Consider the following 19,235-nt stretch of genomic DNA (forward strand, 5'->3'; position numbering starts at 1 on the left):
ATAAATGAATGGATGAATTAATGAGTATACAAACAACAGGGAAATTAGAACTACCTATGTGATGATACCAAGAAACTGTGATTAATGTTTTTAAAGGAAGGATAATGGCACTGGATGGAGTATTGTTTGGAAAAGTATCCTTGGGCCAGGCACAGTGGCTCACGCCTGTAATCTCAGCACTTTGGGAGGCCAAGGTGGGCAGATTGCTTGAGCCCAAGAGTTTGAGACCAGCCTGGGCAACATGGCAAAACCCCATCTGTAAAACAAATAATAAAGTACCCTTATCTTTTAGCAATAGTGCTAACATTTTTAACAGACGACTTATAAAGCATCTGAAATTTGCTTCACAATAACCTATCTGGTGAGAGGAGAGTGTTTTCAGATAAAACAAGAGTGAGTTGATGGTTCTGTAGCTGACTATTGGGTATATGGGATTCATTAGGGCATTCTAATTTTGTATGTGTTTGACATTCTTCAGAATGAAATGTTTTTTAAAAAATGGAAAAAGGAAAACAAAAGTGATAGAAAAGACTTACCCTGTTGGATATCCTTCATTTCTAAATGTAAACTAGATATCAAGATTCCCACAGTTTGAGATCGTTTTCCATCCAATAATTTGATGATCTAAAATTAGAAAAAAAAAAAAAATACAAGCTCAAATGACCATACAGTCTTTCAGAAGGCACACCAAAAACATTAAGAGTTTTTAGATACACTGATTGACGAAACAAATTGATGCTGCATGTACTTTTTTTAAAATAATAATTGGAAAGTAACTTATCCACAATTATAGACATCTTACATAATGGAAGACATTTTACAAAATAAACACACAAAATTCCATCAGCCTAATACAAACACTAAATCTTTATATCTTACTCTGATCATTTTACTCAAGTACTAAGTTATACCAGCATCAAGATGTATACAATGTCCTATCCAACTTTTTCACTTATCATTGGAATATTTTCATGTTGCTACTGGTGAAAACACTTCATAGCCTCCAATCTTTTTAGTAATGTCATCTTCTGAGTGATTTAGAGGAAAAAGCATGAACATCTGAGTCAGTCACCAGCCATACGGCCTTGGTAAAGTGACACACTCTCTATGAAATGATTTCCTCATCATGAAGGACTGACTGTATTTAGTCTATACTTTTATTTTGAGACAAGGTCTAGCTCTGTTACCTAGGCTGGAGTGCAGTGGCGTGATCAGAGTTTGCCTTAGCCTTGACCTCCTGGGTTTCAGTGATCCTCCTGTCTCAGCCTTCAGAGCAGCTGGGATCACAGGCAGGCACCACCACACTCGGCTAATTTTTAAATTTTTTTATAGAGACAGGGTCTCTATAAAACATTCTCTATATAACATTCGCCTTAGAGAGAAAGATTCTTGGGGCAGAGAGAATTTTAGGAGTTTTAAAGAGAAATAGAGAGGGTATTCAGTATTTTTTAATACGAAAACAAACGCAAAAAAAAAAGGCAATTAGGCATATAAAATATCTTCCTTAAAAAATGCAATTTCTGGCTTTTTCTTAGAGAACCCAAATTTAAAGTCAAATGATTTTTTCATCCGATAAAAAAATTAAGAAAAGTCAATTTAGCTTTAAATAACTATTCAGCCATGCACCCAGTCAAAAAATATTTACTGTGCATGTTACGTTGTATTGCTTTGTATTCTGGGGATACGGAGGTGACTAAGACAGATCAAGTCCTAAGAAGTTCGCTGTAAAGAGTCAAAAAGGCAAATAAAAGCATCACCTAAACTAACTGGAGTGCAAATTCAAAAAGAGAAACGTTTTGGGAATTGACTAGACTAATTCTTAAGTGTCCAGGATGGTGACTGATACAACCACAACCATGGCATACACATCAATGACAAGGACACAGGAACAGGATCAAATTCATGACAAGATCACAGCTGGGTTGAAAAGTTTCTTCAAATGAACATGCACCAAGCTATCCAGTTAGGGCTCCGAAAACTACCAGTAATATTCCGCCTACAAGAATAATGTACAAATGCACGTTTCTCTGTTAGCTAATTAAAAGCAAGCAGGAGAGAGATCACGAGAGAGTAAAAGAGCAAGAAAGATATTGATTCTGTCTGTCCCTGAGTAAAATGAGGTAAATCTACCCCCCACCCCATTACACAACCAGGCTGAACTGTGGAAAGGATGTTATCACCATAAGCCATGCTTGGAATTCTGTCGAATGACTCGGCACAACCAGGTATTTGGTGAGTGTTACCTTTACTGGGACTAATGCCTTAAGAGGTTTTTGTTTGTTTGGAAATCTGATGCTGATTTCCTAAAAAGGGCTGGGGGGCAGCTAAGCAGTGGTGAGGCTGGAGCATTTGTATTCTCTTCCCTACCTGTACCAAATTCTCTGTCTACTTTTGAGTAGATTTTGAAAAATATCCGTCTATGTTTCCATGTAGCCACTCTTGTGAAAAACTACCAGGTTTCTCAAAACCAACTAAAATGGTAAGGACACAATGGGCACAGAATGATATGTCCTAAATCCTCTCAGTCTTTTCCTCTTTATTCTTCCATGGCTTTGAAGGCTTAACACCAATTTCTCTTTATTTTTATGAAAAGTGCACAATATGAAATGTACCCTGTTAACAAAATTTTAAATAAGCACAATGTTGTACAGCAGATTTCTAGAATTTTTTCACCTTGTATAACTGAAATTTTATACCCACAGAATAGCAAATTTCCAATTCGCCATTGTTCCAGCCCCTGGAAACCATCATTCTACTTTCCGTTCCTTTGAGTTTGACCACCATGGATACTGCATATAAGTGGAATCACGCGGCATTTATCTTTTTGTGACTATTTTCGCTTAGCATAATGTCCTTAGACCAATTTGTGTTGTAGCAAATGGCAAGATTTCCTTTTGTGTGTGTGTGTGGTCAAGTAATATTCCGTTGTATGTACATACCACATTTTCTTTATCCATTCACCCATCAATGGACATTTAGGTTGTCTCCATCTCTTTGCTATTGTGAATAACGCTGCAACAAACATGGGAATAGCTTTTCAATACACTGACTTCAATTCTTTTCGATAAATATCCAGAAGAAAGATTAATGGATCGTATGGTAGTTCTATTTTTAAATTTATTTTTTTTTGAGATGGAGTCTCGCTCTGTTATCCAGGTTGGAGTGCAGTGGCTTGATCTCGGCTCACTGCAAGCTCCACCTCCCGGGTTCATGCCATTCTCCTGCCTCAGCCTTCTGAGTAGCTGGGACTACTCACCACCAGGCCCAGCTAATTTTTTGTATTTTTAGTAGAGACAGGGTTTCACTGTGTTAGCCAGGATGGTCTCGATCTCCTGACCTCGTGATCTGCCTGCCTTGGCCTCCCAAAGCGCTGGGATTACAGGTGTGAGTCACTGCACCCGGTCTATTTTTAAATTTTTGAAGAACTTCATACTGTTTTCCATAGTGACTACACCATTTTACATTTCCACCAACAGTATACAAAGGTTCCAATTTGTCCACATCCTGAACAACACTTGGTGTTTTTCAGTTTGACAGTGGCCATTCTGACAGGCGTGAGGGGTTATCTCATTGTGATTTTGATTTGCATTTCCCTGGTGATTAGTGAAATTCAGCATCTTTTTCTATACCTGTTGGCCATTTGTACACTTTCTTTGGAGAAATGTCTGGGTAAGTCTTTAGCGCATTTTTATCAGATATACGGTTTGCAAATATTTTCTCCCATTCTGTAAGTTGCCTTTTCACTCTGCTGATTGTTTCCTTTGCTGAGCAGAAGCTTTTTCATTTGACATAGTCCCCTTTGTGCATCTGTTATTTTTTCTTTCTTTTTTTTGATCTGTGCTTTTTATGTTATATCCTGGAAATAATTGCCAAAATCAATTTTATAGGGTTTTCTCTGTTTTTTTTTTTTTTTTTTTTTTTTTTTTTTTTTTTTTTAAGTTTCATAGTTTCAGGTCTCACATTTAAGTTTCTAATCTGAGTTGATTTTTATATATGTTCCAAGATAAGGATCCAATTTCATTATTTTGTGTGTGGATAGCCAGTCCCCCCAGCACCATCTGTTGAAGAGATTATTCCTTCCCCATTGTATAGTCTTGACACCCTCGTCAAAGAACGTTTGCCTATATATGCTTGGGTTTATTTCTGGGTTCTCTATTCTGTTCTATCAGCCTATAATGTCTATCTTTATGCCAGTACCATACTGTTTTGATTACTGCAGCTTGGCAATTTGTTTTGAATTCAGAAAGTGAGAGTCCCCTAGATTTGTTCTTTCTCATGGTTGTTTTGGTTACTCAGGGTCTTCTGTGGTTCCATACAAATTTTAGGATTGTTTTTTCCTATTTCTGCAAAGCTGCCACTGGGATTTTAAGAGGAACTGCACTGAATCTGTACGTTGCTTTGGGGAATAAAGACATTCAATAATATTAATTCTTTCAATCCATAAATATGAGATGTCTTTACAGTTATGTGTCTTCCTAAATTTTTGTAAGCAATGTTTTGTAGTTTTCAAAACTAGTCTGTACTAGTCTTTTACCTTTTTCAGTTTATTCCTAAGTATTTCACTTTTTGGATTTTATTTTAAACGAAATTGTTTTCTTAATTTCCCTTCCAGGTAATTAATATTTTTGTGTGTATAAGAACACAACTAATTTTTGTTTGTTGATTTGGAATCCTGCAAGTTTGCTGAATGTTTTTAATAGTTCTTGACAGTTTACTTTTTGGGGGGAATCCTTAGGGTTTTCTACATTTAAGATCATATCTGTGAACATAGATAATCTTACTATTTCCAACTTTGATGCCTTTCTCTTGACTAATGGCTCTATGACTTTCAGTACTATGTTGAATAAAGCAGCATGAGTGAGCATCCTTGTCTTGTTGCTGATCTTTTTTTTTTTTTTTTTTTTTGAGGCGGAGTCTGGCACTCTTGCCCATACTGGAGTGCAGTGGCCCGATCTCGGCTCACTGCAAGCTCCGCCTCCCAGGTTCACGCCATTCTCCTGCCTCAGCCTCCCGAGCAGCTGGGACTACAGGCGCCCGCCACCTCGCCCGGCTAGTTTTTTTGTATTTTTTAGTAGAGACGGGGTTTCACCGTGTTAGCCAGGATGGTCTCGATCTCCTGACCTCGTGATCTGCCCGTCTTGGCCTCCCAAAGTGCTGGGATTACAGGCTTGAGCCACCGCGCCCGGCCGTTGCTGATCTTAATGGAAATGCTTTTAGTTTTTCAACCTTGAGTACAATATTAGCTTTGAGCTTTTAGTTTATGGTCTTTATTTCTTTCTATTCCTTCTAAAGAATATTTCCTTCTTTAGGTAATTTCCCTCTATTCCCAGTCTGATGAGTTTTTATCAGAAAACAGTGTTCAGTTTTTTCAAATGCTTTTTCTGCATGTATCAAAATATTTTTATCCTTTGTTCTTTTAATGTAATATCATTAATACTCATATGTTGAACCATCTTTGCGTTCCAGAGATAATTGACACTTGGTGATGGTATATGATCCTTTTAATGTGCTATTTAATTACGTTTACTAGGCCAGGCGCAGTGGCTCACGCCTGTAATCCCAGTACTTCTGGAGGCCAAGGCGGGTGGATCACTTGAGGTCAGGAGTTAGAGACCAGTCCGGCCAACATGGTGAAACCCCGTCTCTACTAAAAATACAAAAAATTAGCTGGGCATGGAGGCACGTGCCTGGTAGTCCCAGCTACTTGGGAGGCTGAGGCAGGAGAATCCCTTGAACCCAACAGGCCAAGGTTGCAGTGAGCTGAGACTGTGCCACTGCACTCCAGCCTGGGCAACAGAGCGAGACTCTATCTGAAAAAACAAACAAAAAAAAAAAAATTAAGTTCACTACTATTTTGTTGAGAATTTTAACATCTGTATTTGTAAGAGATAATGGCCTGTAGTTTTCTTTTCTTGTAATGTCTTTGGCTTTGGTATCAGAGTAATGCTGTTCTCCTAAAATGAATTTGGAAGGGTTACCTCTTCAATTTTTTGGAAGAGTTTGAGAAGCACTGCTTCTCTGTTAATTATTCTTTAAATGTTTGGTAGAATTCTCCACTGAAGCCATCTGGTTCTGGACTTTTCTCTGGAGGTTTCTGATTACTGATTCAATCTCCTTACTTGTTACAAGTCTGTTCAGATTTTCCACTTCATCATGTCAGTCCTGGTAGGTTGTACATTTCTAGGAATTGATCTATTTCTCCTAGGTTATCCAATTTTTTGGCATGTAATTGTTCATAATAGGATCTTACAAACCTTCTATTTCTGTGGCATCAGTTGTAATGTCTTCTCTTTCATTTTTTATATACTTGTGTTTTCTCTTCTTTCCTTAGTTTAGCTAATGATTTGTCAATTTTGTTGATCTTTTCAAAAAACCAACTCTGTTTTGTTGACTATTTTCCTATTGTTTTTCTATGCTCTATTTTGCTTATTTCTGCTGAAATCCTTATATCATTTCTTTGATTAACTTTGGGCTTAGTTTATCCTTCTTTTTCTAGTTCCATGAGGTGAAGAGTTAGGTTGTTTATTTGAAATCTTTTTAAACATAGGTGTTCACCCTAAAACCTTACTCTTAGTACTGCATTTGTTGCATCCCATATGTTTTGGTATGCTGTATTTTTGTTTTTGTTTGTTGCAAGATATTTTCCAATTTCCCTTTTGGTTTCTTCTTTGACCCACTGGCTGTTCAAAAGTGTGCTGTTTAATTTCCCTGTATGTATAAAGTTTCCAGTTTTCCTCCTGCTATTATTTCTAGTTTCATGCCATTGCGGTCAGAAAAGATACTTGGTATAATTCCAATTTTTAGAAATTTGTTAAGGCTTGTTTTCTGACATAACGTGTGACTTATCCTGGAGAATGTGCACTTGAGAAGAATGTGTTTCAAAACGCAATTCCTGTTGGGTGGAATGGTCTGTTTATTTCCATTATGTCCATTTGGTACATAGTATTGCTCAAGTCCTCTGTTTCCTTATTGTTTATCTGTCTTGTAACATCATTTATCAAAAGTGGGTTACTGAAATCTCCCTTTGTTATGTTGCTATTTCTCCCTTTAGTTCTGTAAAAATGTGCTTCATATATTTGGCTCGTATGTGGGGTGCACATATACTTATAACTGTTATATCTTCCTGGTGAATTGACCCTTTTATCATTAAATAATGTCCTTCTTTGTCTTTTATTAGAGTTTTTGACTTAAACTCTAACCATAGCCACCCTGCTGTCTTTTGAATTGTTTTCAGTTTAGCTAAGGATGTCAGTTTTGTTTTTGTTTTTGTTTTTTAATTAACTCTCAGAATATCTTTGTCCATCCCTTTTCACTTTCAGCCTATGTGTGTCTTTGAGTCTCAAATAAGACTATTATAGACAGCATATAGTTCCATTTTTTTTAATCAATTTAGCAATTTTATGTCTTTTGACTGAGAAATTTTCTCTATTTGAGTTTAAAGTAATTACTGAGAGTGAGGAACTTATTATGGCTAATCTGTTAATTGTTTTGTAGCTTTTGTAGTTTTGTCTTTTTCTATATTGATGACTTCCTTTGTGTTCTGTTTCTTATAGTGACTTACTTTGATTCTTTTCTCTTTTTGTTGTTGAATCTAGGCATTTTCTTTGTTGTTACTATGAGACTTATATAAAACATTTTATAGGTATAATCATCTATTTTAAGCTAATTTCAATCACATCTACAAATTCTACTCTTACTTCTCCACTCCCACACTTTATGTAACTGATATAACAATTTACACGTTTTCTATTGTGTATCCACTGACTTATTTTTATAATTACATTTGTTTTTAATATCTAGCAGGTATAAATTCTATACCAGAGTTAAAAGTGATTTATCCACATCATTATAATATGCTGTATTTGTCCGTATATATACCTTTATCTATAAGCTTTGCGTTTTCATATGGTTTTGTGTTACTATATCACGAGCTTTCATTTCAACTTTAAAAGCCTCCCTTTATCATTTCTTGTAAGTCTACTGGTCATGAACACCCTACACTTTTATCTTTTATTTATCTAGGAACATCTATTTCTCTTTTGTTTTTGAAAGACAGTTTTTCTTTTCTTTTTCTTTTCCTTTTTTTTTTCTTTTTTGGAGACTGAGTCTCACTCTGTCGCCCAGGCTGGAGTGCAATAGTGCAATCTTGGCTCACTGCAACCTCCACCTCCCAGGTTCAAGCGATTCTCTTGCCTCAGCCTCCCATGTAGCGGGGATTATAGGTGTCCCCTGCCATACTGGGCTAATTTTTGTATTTTTTGTACAGATGGGGTTTCACGATATTGGCCAGGCTGGTCTCAAACTCCTGATCTCAGGTGATCCACCTGCCCTGGCCTCCCAAAATGCTGGGATTACAGGTATGAGCCGCTGTCTCTGGCTGAAAGACAGTTTTTCCTTTCTGTTTTGAGACAGAGTCTTGTTCTGTCACCCAGCCTGGAGTACAATGGCATGATCTTCACACACCACAACCTCTGCCTCCTGGGTTCAAGCAATTCTCCTACCTCAGCCTCCCGAGTACCTGAGAGTACAGGCACACACCACCATGCCTGGCTAATTTTTTGTATTTTTAGTAGAGACAGGATTTCACCACGCTGGCCAGGCAGATCTCGAACTCCTGACCTTCTGAGCTGCCTGCCTTAGCCTCCCAAATTGCTGGGATTGCAGGTGTGACCCACCACACCTAACCAAAAGACAGTTTTCTTAGATATAGTATTCTTACTTGGTAATTTTCTTTCATTGCTTTGAATATATTACCCTATGTCCTTCTGGCCTGCAAGTTCATGTTGAGAAATCTTCTGATAGTCTGGCTGGGGTGCCCTTGTATGAGTTGCTTTTCTCCTCCTGCTTTCAAAATTCTCTTTTTGTCTTTAACTTCTGACAATTTGACAACAATGTGCTCAGTGTGGTCTTCTGAGTTCTCCTAATTGGGATCCATTGGGCTTCTTGAATCTGAATGTTTCTTTCTTTCCCCAGATATTTGACCATTATTTCTTCCCATATACTTTCCTCCCTTTCTACCTTCTCCTTCTGTAATTCTCATAATGTGTATACTGATCTGCTTGATGGTGTTCCATACGTCCCTTAGACTTTCTTCCCTCTTTTTTTTTTTGAGATGGAGTCTTGCTCTGTCACCCAGGCTGGAGTGCAATGGCATGATATTGGCTCACTGCAACCTCCACCTCCCAGATTCAAGCAGTTCACCTGCCTCAGCTTCCTGAGTAGCTGGGATTACAGGTGTGCACCACCACACCCAGCTAATTTTTGTATTTTTAGTAGAGATGAGGTTTTGTTGGTCATGTTGGCCATGCTGGTCTTGAACTCCTGACCTCGTGATCTGCCCACCTCAGCCTCCCAAAGTGCTGGGATTACAGCTGTGAGCCACTGCACCAAGCCTCCTCTTCATTTTTTTCTTTTTGCTCCTCTAAATAGATCATTTCAAATGACCTCTTTGATTTATGTGATTCCTCCTTCTGCTTCATTAAGTCTGCTATTGAACCCCACTAGTGAGTTTTTAAATTTGGTTATTGTATTCTTTAGCTCCAATATTTGTTTGGTTCTTTATAATATTTTCTCTGTTGATACTGCCATTTTGTTCATGTATCTTTTTCCAGAGCTCACTGAGAATCTTTATGACATTTATTTTGAATTATTTGTCAAGTAATCCATATACATCGGTGTCTTTAGGATTGGTTTATTTGATTTTTTTTGTTCCATTGGTTGGTCCACGCTCCTGTTTCTTTGTGTGCTTTGCTACTTTGTGTTGGGATTTGAAAAAGAAGTCACCATTCCCATTCTTTACAGACTGATTTCATACAGTGAAAGACCTTTGCCAATCAGCCCAGCTAACGTCTCTGGGGGATTCTCAAGTCTTTTCTGTAGATAAATGTTCTCTGGATTTATGTATGTGAATTCTCAATTAGAGGGATTTTGCTTTTTCAGGAGCTCATAATCCCTGCTCTCTCTAGTGTCTGTCTATGGTACTGCAGGTTCTCCGGAGGTGGTGTAAGCTGTCCAGTTCATTTTTGTTCTCATCTGCCCCCAAACATCTAGAGTATATCAAGTCCCATGAACACATAGAGTCGAAGAAGGAAATGGAGAAAGGAGAAAAGAGGAGGGGGAGTGGGAGGAAGAGGAGAAGGAGGAGGAGAAAGAGAAGGAAGGAAAGAAAGGAAGGAAGAAGAAGATGATGAAGATGAAGAAGAGGAAGAGGAGGAGGAAGCAGAGGAAGAAGAAAAAACAGTTCCTTGGACAACACTGTGAAAAGGTGAAACAATAGACACAAGCTCCACTCTTCTTTCCCCTACAATCTCTGTGGGAGGACCTGCTGAGCTGTATGGGTCTCTGTCTACTGTGCTGCAGGCCACCTAGCTTTTTGTTCTCAGCAGTCTCCAGGCATCTAGAGTATGCTGTGTCCCATCAGCACTCCAAGTCGGGCAAGACAGAAATCAGTCTCTTAGGCAGCCCTCTGAAAAGCTAGAGCATTGGATGGATGCTCCGACTTCTTCCTTCTCCAGGGAGAAGCCAGGATTTGGAGGTTTACTCTCACTTACTCTGCCCCGAGCAAGGGTGAGGGGCAATTGCAATGAATGCACGCTAATTCATACCATCATCTTTCTTCTCAGTGGTTCCCAACCTGGCATCTTTCCCTGTTAGCTCTTAGATTGAGACACAACAGAAACCGGTCTTTCAAGTACCTCCCCAAAAGTCTGAACATTAGACACAAGATCCAGTCTTTTCTCCCCCTCCTGAAGGAGCAGCCAGGAGGTAGTTTCTTCTAAATCAGTGTATTGTGCCAGGGAGGCAGCCAGATGAGTGGGTGCCATGAATTTTCCTATTAGCTTCAATACAACTGGTTTCATGTTCACCTGGGGTGTAGGAGGCTCTTAACTAATTTCTGAATTTCTCACAAAGGGAACTGGTCCATGTATCATTAAACTGGCGTCTCCATGGGGCAACAAGGATCCGCCATTTTCTATTCCATCTTGATGACATTACCTCCCCCTTTCCCACTTTTAGTTTCTGAGAGGCAAATGCCATATTATCCATGGATAGAGAGAGAAGACGAAAGTGGTTGGGTTCCACCAAAGTGTTCCCAGTCACAAAGTGGCTCATACGGCCATGTTGGTAGTGAAAGTAAGAGCAGACTGATCTGAGACTGAGTCAGGCTTCACTGAAAGGGGGCTGGCCTCTCCTTCATAATTGGAGGACAGTACCAAACAAACTACAAGGAAAAGAATTAGAAATGAAGGAAGAATAACGAGAAAAAGAGTAGAAGAAACATGTCTTAAAAGATCTTCCTTAAGTCAAGATACGCAAAATAACTGAAAGGAAACAAATGAAGGAAAATAACACATTGGACTTGTGAACACACAAAGAAATGGTTCAGTACAACCCAAGACTTTGGTATATACTTAGATTTTCCTGAGATTGGTTAGAAATTTGGCTAGCAGGGTGTGAGGAGAAAGCGTTGGAAGTATACATGAGGAAAAAGGAAACTTGAAGACTAAAAGAGGGAAAAAGTGTACATTTTATTGCACAATTTTTTTCACTAACTTTTTTTTTCCATGTAGAAATACATTACTGACATCTTCCTTGTCAGCGCAGGCAGAGCAATTTCTAAAAACATCACATCATTTAAGTATTCCCCTGCTAAAAGACAATTAGAAATCATCCAAATTTTGGCCACGCACTGTGGCTCACACCTGTAATCCCACCACTTTGAGAGGTCGAGGTGGGTGGATCACTTGAGGCCACGAGTTTGGGACCAGTCTGGTCAACATGATGAAACCCCATCTCTACTAAAAATACAAAAAATAGGGGGGTGTGGTGGCTCACGCCTGTAATCACAACTACTCGGGAGGCTGAGCCATGAGAATTGCTTGAACCCAGGATGCGGAAGTTGCAGTGAGCCAAGATCAAGCCACTGCTCTCCAGCCTGGGTGACAGAGAGAGACTCTGAATAAATGTTCCAAATTTTGTCAATTGTTAAGAACGCTACAATGAACAAGCATGCAGATATATCCTTAATCATGCAAGTTTGTATTTTCATAGGACTCACAGAAATCATTCAAATAATGTGCCCATTTGAAAATTTGATAAATATTTCAGAATTGTTTATTAGACTTACTCTGCCAAGTATTTGAGAGTGACTGTTTTTCTGTTCCCACACCCACTTTAGGTATTACCAATTTTAAAACTGTTGGCTGAAAAATAGGTGAAATGTGTTTTCATGATTTTGTTTTGCATTTTTAATGATTTTTATTAGTCACATCTTATGAATTGTCTTTATATTGTTTTTGCTATATTTTCCAATTACTAGATCTAGTAGGCTGGTATAATGCAAATACACTTAAATAAGGACTTAGCTAAATAAGAGGAAAAAAGATTTACAAAGAACCTGCTGTACATAAAAGTCATTTTCAAAGGGAAGAAGAGGGAACAGAACGACCTTTTACTACACCTCCACTAAGCACTGGTATTGTGTTCCTCTGCACATCAGCTAATCCAAATGGACAGTTGTGCGCTGGGGGCAGTGAGCATTGCAATATTGTAAACCGTTATTCCTTTAGTGGTCCCCTGTGGACTTCCAGAGTGATAACAATACTTGAGGCGCAAGAGTCCTGTAAAGTATGTATAGCTATCTCACTGCTGGGGCATTAAAACAAGAAGCACAGCTAACCAAATTGTTATGGTAATTCATTTTTTATGTGCATTATCAAATCTTACAACCTCCTTACCCAGATATATACCCATTACTGAAGAATGTATTGTAGAGTAGTGAGGAAGAAAATATTAAGGGGAAAAAAAGACAAGAGTGAAGAAAACTGAAGAAGAGAACAAGAAAAAGTGAGAACAAAGATGTGGAACATGACAAAATTTGTTTTTTTATGTGTTATCAACCAATATTATTACTTTGCTTTCTGAATACTTTTTTAGAATCATTGTTAAGTTTCAAATAACCAGAACGCAATTTATGTTGAATCGTCTTTTAACTGAAAATTTCCCTGGCTTTTCTTTTATTGGATTATATGCATTATTAGTAAGCTAACTTTTAGACAGAAAAAGTGAATTTCAAAAATTCCCCTTGGAAGAGAAAAACTATATGAAGATAAACTAATACTGGGTATTTATTCTCCCAAATCCATTGACCTCTCTTATACTGCACTTGAAAGAAATCGAATTCAATGAATTACACCTTTCATATCTATGTATTTATTTACTGAACGCTGTGGACTGGTGATCACAGTGATAATCTGGAAAATTTTTAGAATCATAAATTGCCTGAAATTGTCAGATACTTAATATTCTGTTCTTTTTATGGTAGGAAATTTAATGTATATATTTATATAACCACAGATTTCAAATACAAAAGTTATAAGAAACTGATTATTAACTTAAAAATCTAATTATTAAGCACAACCCACTCTGTAAGTTTCTGTTTGATACTAGCATTCTGTGCTATTTTGACAATTTTTCAGTTATTTGGTCTAAGGAAAAGGTTCCCAACAATATCACAATCTAAGTAGAAATACAAAAACTGAGAACTGTAGCCATAAACTACAACAGTCCTTCCCTCTAGTTTTCAACCTTTGCCTGCTGAGCTTTCATGAATGACCCCTTGGCCAGCTGTGGAACAGGATCAACATCACGATCTAGTAAACCAGTTATTAAGAGAAAAGTCAGGAGATCAGCCTTCAGCCTTATATTTCTAGGCCTGCCCTTACTTATCATTGTACCAATGCTGAAAGGCAGACAGTCCAATTCAACAGTCCTCACAATATGCAAATTCCTATGTCTACTGCAAACAAAATAAAAATTGTGTGTGTGTGTGTGTGTGTGTGTGTGTGTGTGTGTGATGTGTGTGTTTACTGGAGTTCAAAGACTAGTTTAAAGAGGGCAAACATACATAAATAACTGATACAGGAGCTATTCATAGGATCAGTAACTTAAAAGAGTTTGTAATTATTCTTAGGTACACGATCCTTGAAAATGCCAACACTCTTATTTAAAAAAGGGGGTTTGAAAAAGGTGGCTGTTTTTAGCACAATCTTTTTCCAGGTAACTCAAACACATTCCCAAAAGAGTATTACATCCAGTGTCTTTTTTCTGAAACAAAAATCCAGATCTCACTTTTATAAAACCTCTCCATCAAGGAGTCTTGAGAGATGACAGGCTCTGCAGAACATGAACCCCAAAAGACACTGTACTTCATGGTCTGGGTGTCCAAACAGAAAGGACTCTTTCTATTCTTCATGGCCACTAGGGTAAAGGTTCCTCTGGGCATTTGGACCCAACAGCAGTAGAGGTTTTCACAAAACCATGAGGTCAGTTTATCACATTTGATTGTTAGACATTAGTGGGATTCCTGACTGTATTAGTATCCAGCTTCCCCATATTAAAAGGAGTTAGTTAGATTGCCTTAGGTAAATAACAAAGGAAGGGTTCCCCGAGAGCCCCTGACTCACAGGTTGTGCCTTATTCCCACGCAACATAAAAAGCAGCCTGTGAAAAAAATCAAGCTGCAGTAACCAGTAATATGAATGTCAAAATAATGATTTTCCGAGTTTATGTGAAGCCAGTACATAGAATTTATGCTTTAAGCTCCCAACTTGATTTTATCCCATGTAGGTTCTTGGGGGGGAAAAGTGGCCACTCCAGGCTGTTCAGGAAAGACAGTTCAGAAAACATTTACTGGAGAGTGCAAGTCTTTGTAAAATTTTGCTTATCCAGTGTTACTCTGGTTGAATTGGATTTCGGAGTCATTTAACACTTCGCACTGAAGAAACCTACAAATTTCATCTGATTTATCCCTCTGCCTTTGGGTTGGCCAAGAAGTCCACGTATTTAAGTACAGACCTTACTTTACAAGAATGTGCACACTTTAAGAAATTATTAAGGTTACATTTAGATAATGCACACATTTATAGCCATTTTCTCTCAAACAATAAAACATAGTACTACTTCAGCTAATCGTAAACACAAATTAAACTGTGCATCCCATTCCTAGTCTATGACCCCTTATCATACTCACTTTTCATTCTTCCTCGTCCTCATATGCGTATTACTTGATATGTAATAATCCTCAAAGTCACTTTCTAGTATTAAGAAACTTTTGGCAGTGAACTATTTTACCTGCTGTTTGACTCAAATTCCTCATGCTCCCATTTTGAACTATCTTTTTCTGCTCTCAAGGAAGGTAGAAAAGAGCTGGTCACCATCCCCTACAGTAAGCTTCTTCAGAAACCTCAAGATCAGCATTTCTTTGTTAACAAGAGATGTTTTACATCAAATTGTTAAAAATCAGTTTTTGGGAGATGTTAGCAAGCCCTCTGTTGATCTCAGTCCTATCCAGAGTCAGCTGAACTTGGCAGCCCATGGTCTTCTCCTAGAATCACAGTCTGGAGGAGAATTGCCATTTGTGCAGCATTCGGCTGACCTACAAGCTGACCTTGTGCAGGGGCAAATTCGCAGGTTGCGTTAAACCCTATTAGACATGCCTAGTTTAAGGCAAAGCCTTTCCAGACCCCTGCCACACGCCAGGATTAGGGCCTGTCACGCATGCGTACTATTACATTGCCTAAGGAACTCTCCCAATGCCTTCCAGAGGGGGAAAGGCAGGCCCACACTAGCTAAACCTGTACGGTCAGCCGGTATAGACAAATTTTTATTATTCCTCACATACGTGAATTTTTTTAAAGCCTGCCTCTGTGAACAAGAATTAAGACAAAAATAGGAAGACAGATTTGCTACACTGGGAAAATCATACCCTCGGCTCAGCTAGAAAAGTTCTGCCAGACGGGCTGAGAAAGAATTCTTGTCAGGTCCAGTGGGATTTTCACATCTACAGAAAATCTGTACACTGTATATCTTCAGCTTTCTGCCTGAGCTTGGCAGACAGGGCCAAAAGTAAAAATAAAAATAAATGGTTCTGAATAGACCACAAGTGCTGGAAGTCTGCTCAGCCAAGTGAGTCTGGCATAGCTACAAAATTCAGAGAAACACAGAAGCCCTCTTCTTCCAAGGAGCCTTCCCTGTCTGAAAGGAAGATGATTAATTTCTACATCTACACCTTTGCTAGACACCAAACACATTCATACCTATACCAGATCGAGTGGATATTTTGCTCTTTGGCTTAAGTTTCACATTTGAACATACTCAGTGCCAGTCACAGGGTTTCCATCTCCAGCACAGTCAGTTTTATCCTAGAGCCTGGCGAATAAGCACAGAGTCTGTCCAAATACAGCCACATGTGTTATCACCCATGAATAGCTGCTGGCACTTCAGGGAACTAAGGGCATGTGGAAGTTGCTGCTTTGCCTGTCTGAATCAACTGTTTCACCTCACCAGAAACAAACGAACAAATGCAGAATCTATATATATGAGTAGACATTGACTTTCATGACAATGACATACAGGTTACGCATCCCAAATTCAAAACTCAAAAACTCCAAAATACGAAGTATTTCAAAATCCAAAACTTTTTGAGCGCTGATACAGTGCTCAAAGGAAATGCTCAGTAGGGTATTTCAGGTCTTGGATTTTCAGATTTGGAATGCTCAACTGGAAAATTTGAAATCTGAAACGTTTCTGGTCTCAAGCATTTCAGATAAGGGATACTCGACCTGTATACCAAATATCCACATAGGGTACACGGTCAGCTACACAGAACAAGTGCATGCATGATCTGGCCTTTCTTGGTAAGACTGAACAACAGAGTGGGGAATACACATAAATTAGGCAATCTGATTCTCTCAAGTACAATTCTAAAAAAATACAACTTCTATTTTTGTGCTATCAAACTAGTGTTATCTTTTGCTTACGCTTCACATCAATACTCACTGAATTGCACCACCTGGCCAAACTATGGACATTAAGAGACTGGTTCGTATAAAGTAGATATGCTACCGATGACAAGTTAGCTTGTCTTAGCAACAGTCATCTATTACACTTCTAAGTCATGGGCTTCCAAATAGATAAAGGTACCTTCATAATGACTGTTGTTTCTCTTTAAGACATTCTTGTGGAGTGGGTTGGAAGACAAGTAGAATCCTATGTTAGAGATGAAGAAATCGATTCACCTATTCAAAGGCTACAGGCTCTGATGATTGCACTGATACTTTAGTCTGAATACCTCCAAATTATAAATATAAATTAGTATAGGGTATAAACTTTAGCTGCATTAGAGAGCAGTATCTTTGTGGGATGAGAGAGAATATTAAGAAGGTCTTAGGTTTAATTTTTATTCTCCTTTAACTACCATCCAAATCAAAAAATCTTCTAAGTAATAGACATCTAATTGGGAAAACAGAGCAAGAGTTTCCCAATGGAAAGAAATTCCAAGAAGTGATACAAAACGATGCAAGGTGATGAGGCATGGTAGCCTATGGATATAGGCCTTATGCACAGAAGAAAATCATGGGAGAAGCAACTGGCAAAATCCTTTTATAGCTGTGGCTTTTCTGGTCCCCTCCCTACCATTTCTAATACAGCAGTGACTACAGATGGGACAGGTAAGCAAGGATTCCTCCCAGCCAGTGCCAGGAGGGAGTGCCTGGGGGAGGGGAAGAGCCGGACCACAGTCATCTTGCTTTCTCTCTTAAGGGAGAACGAGTGCTTCTTTGGAAATATGCAATTGTTACTTGGCAGGTGCCCAGGACTACGAATGCTGATTCAGTTTCCTTGGTCCCCTTCTTCTTCCCTGCTCCACCCCCTGCCACTCCGGCATCACACCCAGAAGAGCTGGTTGGCTGGCTGTGTAGTGCCATATTATGAAATGTCATCTGACATGGTGCAAAAAAACCTCTTGCTGCTAATGGCCAGTGTGGCCTGGTAGGCTTCTGGGGAGAAGTCTCTGTCAACTGGCCTGATAATGCCATTAAAATCAGCTTTTCCACAGCCGATAATCTGTCCCAGTAAATGTTTCAAGGAAAACTAAGCTTCACTGTTTAGTCAAACTGTTAGGTCTGAATCTCTTCCATGGCCTTATTTTTGGGGACACATAAAATTGCTTGGATGAAGTTTACTTTAAGGATCTAGGCTCTTCACCAAGAAATGTGAAAAGGCAAATTGTCACCCTGTCCTGAGTCTGAGAACATATTTGGCACCCCGTCCCCATCCTGATGAGACAGAAAAACCCTTTTCTTGTTTTTCTGGCTGATGAATTCCACTCAGAAGGCGAATGCGGAGGCCACAGCAGGTGAAGGCCATGGCAGTGTGGGGGTGTGATGGGCTGGGGTGGGGGAGGTAGCGCTGTGGGCAGGAGATTTCTGATTTTGTCTAATGTAGAAAACAAACCCCCAACAAAATCACATGCATTTTCCCATTGATCATGGAGTCTTGGACCACAAGTGACCAAGAGACATCAATGCATTCACTGCCTTGCCTTCAGACAGAACCAGAGCTACCAAAGCTTGGCCCTGCAAACAGCTTTGATTTTAGACTCCTAGACTCCTGAATTATGAGACAATAAAGTTTTGTTGTTTCAAGTCAACAGTTGGTGATAGTTTGTTAAGTCAGCCCTAGGAAACTAATACAAGGGCTGGTATTTTTATATTTCTGATCATCTTCTAGGTGATTATGTTGCTGCTGGTCCATGCACCACATTTTGAGGGGTGAAGTGACTCTAAATAAATGTACTATTTTGTTCCCAATCATTGGCACTTAGCACAGTGCTTATACATATACATATGTGTGTGTGTGTGTGTGTGTATGTATGTATATTTCTATAATCCCTGATTTCCAGAGGTTTTTCCCATGTGCCCCTTTCAGAATATCAATCTCCACAAAGTCCTTTACTAAAGCTATTGTACTCATTCAATAAGTATCGGAGACAACTTTCTCATAGAAAGTCAATCCCAAGTATACACACAGCCACAGTGCCCTCCTGAAACCTCTAAACAACAAAGTTTCCATGACCTTTGGACTTCCTGTCTTGTCTATATAATTCCTCATCTAATAATAAAAACTTCAACCCAGTCTCACACACGTATATCCTTGGTGGCTCGAATAGGGCTTTTTCTTTCCAACATTTAGAGTGTTAGGCCTTTGGAAAGAACACATGCTAATAATTACTCCAAGCTGGTTAGAGATAATGGGCAACAGAAAAGTTATTATCTTCAATGTCATCATATGTCTTTGATATGATAATCATTGCATTCAAGATATCAGAAATGATGGATGGCCTTCGATTCACAGGGTACCCATGATGCAAATTACCTGGCTCTTTCCCATTCCTG

The 19,235-nt window shown here is 38.8% G+C and overlaps 1 protein-coding gene across 2 annotated transcripts in view; it reads right to left on the minus strand.

The window, feature by feature from the left end:
• FMN1 (formin 1) overlaps nucleotides 1-19,235 on the minus strand; it is a 378,430-nt gene that overhangs the window by 151,168 nt on the left and 208,027 nt on the right. For both annotated transcript variants that reach the window (XM_015141784.3, XM_015141787.3), the window contains one exon: nucleotides 537-624. In XM_015141784.3, the coding sequence (XP_014997270.3) occupies nucleotides 537-624 (88 nt within the window). The remainder of the gene's footprint in view (nucleotides 1-536; nucleotides 625-19,235) is intronic.

This window comes from Macaca mulatta, chromosome 7 (assembly GCF_049350105.2).
Source record: "Macaca mulatta isolate MMU2019108-1 chromosome 7, T2T-MMU8v2.0, whole genome shotgun sequence".
Taxonomy (NCBI): domain Eukaryota; kingdom Metazoa; phylum Chordata; class Mammalia; order Primates; family Cercopithecidae; genus Macaca; species Macaca mulatta.